The sequence below is a fragment of the Salvia splendens genome, chromosome 19 (genome assembly GCF_004379255.2).
Source record: "Salvia splendens isolate huo1 chromosome 19, SspV2, whole genome shotgun sequence".
Lineage (NCBI taxonomy): Eukaryota > Viridiplantae > Streptophyta > Magnoliopsida > Lamiales > Lamiaceae > Salvia > Salvia splendens.
This window is the reverse complement of record NC_056050.1, coordinates 5,590,858-5,598,705: the sequence shown is the minus strand read 5'-3', so window position 1 is coordinate 5,598,705 and position 7,848 is coordinate 5,590,858. Positions and strand designations below refer to the sequence as shown.

Sequence of the window (7,848 nt, the reverse complement as noted above, 5' to 3'; positions counted from 1 at the left end):
GGATTTATTACTTGTTTTGTGTACTTATATTGCACTCTAAAAATCACAACAAGTTTTTGGCACCGAGAGTTAAGGGCTACACAAGGATAAATAACATAGGCTCATTTAGTGACTTAAAATTTTCAACGAAGAATAAAGCTTCAATGCTCAAAATTGGCTCACTAGGGGTTTATGAAGGGTATATCATGTGATAATATGGATGTGAGGCTTAACGTCTTATTGCCTAATCATTTTCATGCATCAACAATAACAAGTTCACAATTCATCAAGCTTAAGTCTAGAAGATCAACCTTAAGGCATTTTTCATCAATTTTTCAAAACTGGAATTATCCTTTCTCCTTAGCTCAAGAAATCGGACTCCTAAGGACACTACATTCACTTGATCGAAATATGGAAGTTATAGCTCTCAAGCGGTTGATAAGTGAAAGAAAGGTTCCGCGGCCCAACTCTTAAGAGAAACTAAGTCCACACCAACAAATCCTAAAGGAAACGATGTGTCTAGTGACTTTCGAAGGAGAAAAACCAAGCATGCTTATACACAAATATAGGAAGAATTTAAGCCAAAATCAACACTAATCAAGCAAGCGCAAACACCCCCAAACTTAAATTATACATTGTCCTCAATGTGTATACTCATGAAACGCAAAGGACAAAAATAGTAAAGAAAGGGGTACGAAGACTCCCTCAAATCATGTTAAGTCGGGGTGGGCGGGTCGGGTATATCTTTCCTTCGGCTTGGCTCCTCGTATGTAGCTTGTCCTTATTCCTACAAAACAAAACTAAACAACAAACTATTAATTTAATTAAATCCTAAAATAAATGATTCCAAGAAAATAGAGGATATCAGTGCAGATTTCCTCTTCTCCAAGCTACCATGTTCTCTTCCAAATCTAAATTTTACCAATTTGAAAATTTAGTCGAAGGCAACAATTAATTGGGAAATCAATTATACAGTAATAATATTACAAGTTAAAAGAGAGGAAGATTTTTCAGGCGTTACTTCTCCGTGAATCTGCTCCAAAAATAGACCATTTAATTGCTAATTATTTTGAGAATCAAAAATCAAATCATCTCCCTATCCAATTTATTCATTCTTATACCTAATTTGCTCTCCCAGCCGCCACTTACACTCTCTCTCATATTTTCAAATATCAACCGAAGAGAGCAAGAATTTCTTGTTGTTGCACGCACTCATTCAATCTATCATCTGCAGAGGTAATTTCAGAAAAAAAAATCTATCATCCTTCATAAATCCACTTTGACACACAATACTTATTTTTGACAGCAACCAATAACCAAATTCGGAAGGGAGAGAAGCAGAAGCTTCGATCGCCAATTTATTCATTGAAGGTATACAACTCTCCCAACAAATTCTGATGACATTTTACACTGCTGTTTTCCACAATCTGAAAATAATCAAGTAATCGAAGCAAACCGATTAAAAGAACAAACTTTTAAAGACCGAAAACTAAGAACTTATCTGCGGGGCTACTGAGCCGACGGAGGCTATGGCTGATCGGAGACGGAGTGGCCGCGTCTGCTCGTGGAGGCGACGGCGGGAGAGTTTAATTGTTACTTTTACAAAATATAGTTTGGTATAGGAAATTTTCTTAGATTACTAGTATTTGATTGTTTTCAATCTTTTAATTGTTACTTTTGCTGTTTTCAATCTTTTAATTGTTACTTTTGCAAAATATAGATTGCTATAGGATCTTCCGATTTAAGGCAGTGTCATCACAACTCTGTTCAACAATCGTATGTTAGAAGCCATGATCGTCTATGTGAGAAGAGAAAGAAAGAAAACAGTTATTGTGGGTGATGACCCTTATGCTTCCCCAATTTTATGCACTATGAGAGATCCCAACAACTGTGGTGTGATACAAAGCATGAAGGAGAGAGAAGATGTAATAAACATATCTGAAAAATTGAACAACCGAACAGAGACAATGCCAACTACATCTACGTCAGTGGGACAACAGCTTAATACTGGTTGTGGACATCTTCCGTTGATGGATGGCGCTACAGCGGAAACTACCCAGCGTAAAAGAGTTACCGCTAAGGCTGTATATTCTCGAAGGTACAGAGATGTAATGAATGCTCTAATGAAACCACATAGTGGTTATACATTGTTGTACGAGCCACATCTTGTTTCAATATCAAAAAGTTCTAGCAAGAAGATGAAGGGGACATTGAAATCCACACAACAACAAAGTAGGCCAGAGAAGAATCCCACCAGAAAAGAAACACAATTTAGATCATTCTCACAAAATGTCAAGACTCTAACAGCTACTGGTATGCTTGACGGGGCAGCTGTGCAGTATCTTTCTGCATCAAGAGAGGTAATTCCCTTTCGTATATATAGTTCTCTTATCCTACGATGCTCATTTGTTGTTCTAGCATGTATTAGAAGGAGCTTCGTGGAATTATCAAAGGCCCTAGCTATCTTTGTGGTTGCAACTCTTGTAATTACTCCAAGGTAAGTCATCTTTATGTTATTTTGGTGATAGCATGCTGAATCATGTGATACTTCAAATTGAAATACTCAAACATCTGTGAATCTAATTTATCACTTCCCTTAGGAAAGTTAAAGATAGTGCCAATATCTGTTGCTTGATATGTCTTGTTGTTATATTTGATCGTTGTGTAGGTAGTAAATGCTCTCGAGTTTGAATGCCACGCGGGCTGCAAAACAAGTCACCCGAACAATCACATACACTTGGAGAATGGCAAGACCCTCCATTCGGTTGTTCAGGAGTTGAAGAACACCCCACCAACTATGTTATGCGATGCCATTCAGGCTGTGATCGGCCCTTCTCTGAATCGAGAAGCTTTCAATTCTTGGAAAGGTACGATCTCTCGTGGTGTAACTATTTATTTGTTTGTCAACAACTTTTATATCTCTTATTCCTTACTCTTCATGTTTCACTTTATCAGAATCATTTGAAGCAATAATAAGAGTCTAATTCAGGTGTAGTTGGGAAAATTCTCTCTTTCCACTAGTTGAACACATCAAATTCAGATTATTGATGGACCTGAACCTGAGACTTTTAGCATTAGGCAGCAACCACTTTATCACTGTGCTATCACACAACGCACAACATGTACATTCTTGTTATTCTTAGTAGCATCTTTAAATTATCTATATTTGTATTGCATAAGTATAAAAAATGTCATGTTCTGTCATATGATAATTTTTGGTTTCTCCAGTATAATTTCTACTATATAGTTGTAGTTGTTTTCTAGATAGCTTGCTCGTCCATGATTTAAAGATCGATTTTAAAAATGAAAAGGAAAGCTAATGAAATGTAAATGCACCTTTTATATTTATAATAAAATACTGGTGTAATTATGATACAGCAAGTGTAGTGTTCATTTATCCAAGATGCTAAAAATTAAAGAGTGTTTAAATTGTGGATGTCCTGAAATAGCAAAATAAATATTAATTTTTGGATGATTGAAGTATTATTTTACTATATGTGTTAACATGTTTACGAATCATAATAACATGTTTAAGGATGTTTGTGAATTTTAGGCAAAACTCCCAATTCATAATGTTTAGAAATTTAAGCAAATGAAAATAATGGTCTGCATAAAAAATGATAAAATGCTCATATGTGTGGGACCAAAAATAGATTTGTTTGTTGATGTATAGGTCGTGGCCGCGGGAGGGGATCTCGTGGAAGGGGTCGTGGGTTCAGAGCTAATGGGCCGGTCCAAGCAGCTGCTTGAGTTGCTTAGGTGTTCGAACTTTTTTTTTTTTAACATACACACATCAGAGTTCGAGATACATTCGGCAAGCGAACTAGCCCGACACACCCCTCGTGGCTCGAATACTTTAGCTTCCCTCCAACGGGTTCGGGCGTGAACGTAGCACGTGTCCGGCGTCGTCACTGCACTCCCTCCGACGAGTTCAGCCCCGGTAGACTACCCGCCACCCTCAGACGCGTCCAGGCTCGAAAGCTTGCCAAGCCCCAAGACAACAAGCCCTGTAAAAGCCCACAGGGGAAATTAATCCCAAGTTGGGGCATCCAGGATTCGAACTCAAGACCTCTTGGATGGTCTCATATCCTTGCCATCCTTCTCAACCACTTGAGCTAGGAGGCTTGGATAGGTGTTTGAACTTGGGGTTTGTTGTATTAGGACAATATATGTTCTACAAGGTGATATGCATCCACCCCATCCCCGTTCTGCAAAGTTTCTCGCATTTTGATATGATGCGAATTTTAAGAAACATAATAGAAAGTGAATTAAAAAGTTAATAGAATATGAGTCATACTTTTGGAGTCTATATTTGATGTTCGAATTTTAATGAATGTGAGATCTACTGCTAAAATAGTACTAAAAGGAAAATGTGACAAATTTCATAATACTTTGCTAGTTTTACTAACGACCTGCAGTAAGCGTAATGGCATCAACTAACATTGATTTATTTAGTTCAATACTTCGATCATATTACATACTGTTACAACATCTCACTTACTTCAAGTTGTCTAGCTACCTTATTGGATTGAACATATAGATAGGAGGACACAGTCTCCTTAGCATGCACATGTGCATCTTAAAACAAAAACTAGTTGAAATTTAAGTCGTATTTGGGCTGCCCGTTTGGATAAAAAAGCCCGAAATTCCTCTCCGTCTCGGCACCGGGCTTTTCATTTTCATTGAACAGAGCAAATATGTACGTCTCAATAGGCTCAGGATGTCTTGGCGTCCCATCATCCACAATATCAATCAAATTATCGTTATAAGTTTTCGCATTATACATGTTTGCGGAATCGCCGCTGCCTGACGGATGGCCGGTCTCTGTCACCACTATTTTCGGCCCTCTTGGGCGGCCCTTGCGCCCCGCCTTTTTCTCAGATGTATGGTTATACATGCCACCAGTCGTCTTCAAGGACCGTTCGACTAGCCTCTCAACCGCTGCATAGACCGCATCGACCATCGCACAGAAAAGATTGTCGTAATATTCTCCGTTCACCTATGTTGGCAAATGAAAGAAAATAAATATAATATCCCAGATTGGTGTAAACTGTAAGGAGAGATCTGAAACTACTATATATTATTCATGTGTCGCTTCTACTATGGATGACCCTATGGTTTTCTATTATGGTAGATTGCATGCCAAATTTAACTAACCTGTCAGTATATACGGGCGCTATAATTATAACGGTACAATTTGTAAATAAAATGATGTGTGCGGACAATTATAATCAGATGACCTCTTACATGAATCCCATGGCCCTGCTCCAATAGCGCGTATCCGATGTCGATTTGGTCCTTGTTGTAGATGTATGAGAAGTAAGGATACACATTCGCCATGAAAGGGGCGCCGGTGCTCACAATGAACGACAAAATCGGCCTCAAGTACGGCGCCACGTCATCATGGAATGCGCCGTCCGAAGGTGGGAACGAGTTGCCGAGGGTGCTCATGCTGACGGTGGTGGTGACCTTGACCTGGCCGGCGCGCCCGGCGCGGCAGATGGCTTTGTAGACGTTGCGCATCGCGGGGAGGACGAAGCGCGTGAAGCGGGACGTGGCGCTGTCGGCGGGGCTGACCTTGTTGCCGACGGAGATGTACTTGAGGTTGACGTCGGGGTAGTTGATGACGTGGTTGCGGACCCAGTCGTTGGCGCTGTTTGCGTCGTTGGCGAGGCACTCGATGTATTGGTTGGTGATGGCGACGTTGAGCTCGATGCCCGAGCCGCGGAGGGCGTCGAGGATGGCGTTGTCCGGGTCGTACGTACGCATTCTTTTGATGTTGTGGCGCTTGTAGATGTTCACTACTTCCGCCGGCGAGAGGAGGTTGTTGCCGTTTCTTCCGTAGCAAACTCTGATCTCGGCAGCTGCATTGTTGGTGTTATGAGGATTGGGGCAAAACTGCACAATCAGTTCAGTTCGGTTACCAATATACTGTTCGGCGATTAGGGACCGATATGCTGTTCAGTGATCTGACGAACTGCAATCATGCTCGGTGATTGGTCGAGTTTGTAGTCGTGCTCAGGGATTAACCGAGCTCAATGTTCGGTGTTGAGCTCGGTGCTCAGAGCTCGGTGTTGGTGCTCGGTGTTGGCCGAACTTAAACGAGTTCGGAGTTGACAGTTGTTATTAACTGATGCACGTCGTCGGATGCGACTAGTTAGTTAGCTTTAAATGAAAGCCGTTAGGTTGAACTAGTTGTTAGATAAGTGTTAGTTAAATAGAGCCGAGCTGTGGAAAAAGAAAAGAGAATTTTTTCATCCAAGAGTTTTGTAATCTTCCACACAAATAAAACACAAGATTTCCATTGACTCTCCAAGAATTGTTTTTTGCTTATTCATTTTCATATCAAGTATTCGTTCTTCTCGTTCCGGAATCGATCTCGTTGTGATAACAAGATTGAGTCGCGTATCTGATAGCATTACAAATTGGCGCCGTCTGTGGGAATCGAAGAAGGACGACGAATTCAACAATGTCTACCGCAAAGTTCGACGTTGAGAAATTCACCGGCGAAAATGATTTCGGCCTGTGGAGATTGAAGATGAGAGCTGTTCTGATGCAGCAAGGCGTCTGGGATTATGTGAAATCCAAGACGGACAAGAAAGAGATTCAAGGGATGGATGCGGCGAAATGTCAAGAACTGGAATACAAGGCGTATAGCTCGATTGTCTTGTGCCTCAGCGATAGAGTCTTGAGGGAGGTTCAGAAAGAGGATGATGCCGCGGGAGTGTGGGAGAAATTGGAGAAAATATATATGGAGAAGTCAATCTCCAATAGGTTGCATCTCAAGCAAAGATTGTTCAACTTTAGATTTTCTGACTCCAAGAATCTGGCGGATCAGCTGGAAGATTTTCGAAAGTATATAGATGATCTTGAGGGTGTGGATGATCCCATGAAAGATGAGGATAAAGCTTTGATGTTATTGAATGCTCTGCCTCAGAGTTTTGAGCAATTCAAAGACTCAATACTTCTTGGAAGGGATTCGAAAGTGACTTTGGAGGAGGTATTTTCTGCATTAAAGCTGAAGGCAATGCAGAAATGTGTCAGCAAGCCAATCGATCAAGCTGCTGAAAGCCTCAATGTGAAGGCAACTTCAAAGAAACAATTCAAATTCAAGAAACCCCCATCTGACAAGTGGAAGCCAAGATCATCTAAGGAAGGAGATCAAAAGGAATCTAGAAGCTGCTTCTGGTGTAAGAAACCAGGACACATCAAGCAAAATTGTTTTGCTTGGAAGAAAAAGCAATCTGAAAATCACAAAGGAGATGGTACAGCAGCTATCACTGAGGAAATTGAAGAGGCAAGAGCTCTCAATGTGGTGGAGGATAGCCCATTATCAAGGCTATGGATCATGGACTCAGGCTGCAGTTTCCATATGTCCTCCAATCTCGACTGGTTCCAAGATTTAAAGGAATCTGAAGGCTCGGTGTTGCTGGGAGATGACCATGTGTGTGATGTAAGGGGTGTTGGGAGCATATGTTTGAGGATGGACAATGGAATTTTCAGAACTCTCACTGATGTGAGATACATCCCATCCATTAAAAGGAATCTTATATCCTTGGGTCTTCTTGAGAAGAATGGCTACGAATTGACTCTCTTTGGTGGAGAGATGCTTGTCAAAAAGGATGGCCAAATGATCATGAAGGCTGTCAGAAACAATGTGCTCTATTATCTGAAAGCTGAGGCAGTTGCTGGAACAGCTAACAACACACAAAAGACCATCAATTGGCATGCTAGGCTGGGCCATGTGGGGGACACTGGGCTGATGCAGCTGGTAAAGCAAGGCATTATTCAGATGGCTGATTCAGAGATACAAAGAGCCATTGGATCGTGTGAAGAATGCATTCTTGGCAAAAACAAGAAGCTGCCATA

General features: G+C 40.9%; 2 protein-coding genes across 6 annotated transcripts; one reads left to right on the top strand and one right to left on the bottom strand.

Moving 5' to 3' along the window:
* Window positions 1–1,034: 1,034 nt before the first annotated feature.
* On the top strand, window positions 1,035–4,194 carry LOC121779989. 5 transcript variants are annotated; one of them, XM_042177499.1, is made up of 6 exons: window positions 1,035–1,215; window positions 1,286–1,350; window positions 1,700–2,339; window positions 2,408–2,476; window positions 2,648–2,846; window positions 3,653–4,194. In XM_042177499.1, the coding sequence occupies exons 3-6, from the start codon at window positions 1,758–1,760 to the stop codon at window positions 3,727–3,729; spliced, it is 927 nt and encodes a 308-aa protein (XP_042033433.1). In that variant the 5' UTR covers window positions 1,035–1,215; window positions 1,286–1,350; window positions 1,700–1,757; the 3' UTR covers window positions 3,730–4,194. The 5 variants fall into 5 exon arrangements, 4 of the variants coding, with proteins under 4 accessions (XP_042033433.1, XP_042033432.1, XP_042033431.1 ...); XR_006045966.1 differs by lacking the exon at window positions 3,653–4,194 and adding an exon at window positions 2,935–3,242 and having other exon boundaries at window positions 1,038–1,215; window positions 2,398–2,476; XM_042177502.1 differs by lacking the exon at window positions 3,653–4,194 and adding an exon at window positions 2,935–3,242 and having other exon boundaries at window positions 1,040–1,215.
* A 376-nt stretch (window positions 4,195–4,570) lies between these two features.
* Window positions 4,571–5,748, bottom strand: LOC121778914 (glucan endo-1,3-beta-glucosidase-like). Its single transcript, XM_042176301.1, has 2 exons — window positions 5,227–5,748; window positions 4,571–4,978 (listed from the first exon to the last, which is right to left on the bottom strand). The coding sequence occupies exons 1-2, from the start codon at window positions 5,746–5,748 to the stop codon at window positions 4,571–4,573; spliced, it is 930 nt and encodes a 309-aa protein (XP_042032235.1).
* Window positions 5,749–7,848: the final 2,100 nt, after the last annotated feature.

What these genes read in the sequence shown, in the direction of transcription:
- LOC121779989 (XM_042177498.1), top strand. Translation starts at nt 1,758, where the DNA reads ATGTTAGAAGCCATGATCGTCTATGTGAGAAGAGAAAGAAAGAAAACA. An exon ending in ATCTTTCTGCATCAAGAGAG is followed by an intron (nt 2,340 to 2,407) that starts GTAATTCCCTTT and finishes AGCATGTATTAG; the next exon opens with AAGGAGCTTCGTGGAATTAT. An exon ending in ACTCTTGTAATTACTCCAAG is followed by an intron (nt 2,477 to 2,647) that starts GTAAGTCATCTT and finishes ATCGTTGTGTAG; the next exon opens with GTAGTAAATGCTCTCGAGTT.
- LOC121778914 (XM_042176301.1), bottom strand. Translation starts at nt 5,748, where the DNA reads ATGCGTACGTACGACCCGGACAACGCCATCCTCGACGCCCTCCGCGGC. An exon ending in AGCAGGGCCATGGGATTCAT is followed by an intron (nt 4,979 to 5,226) that starts GTAAGAGGTCAT and finishes TTGCCAACATAG; the next exon opens with GTGAACGGAGAATATTACGA.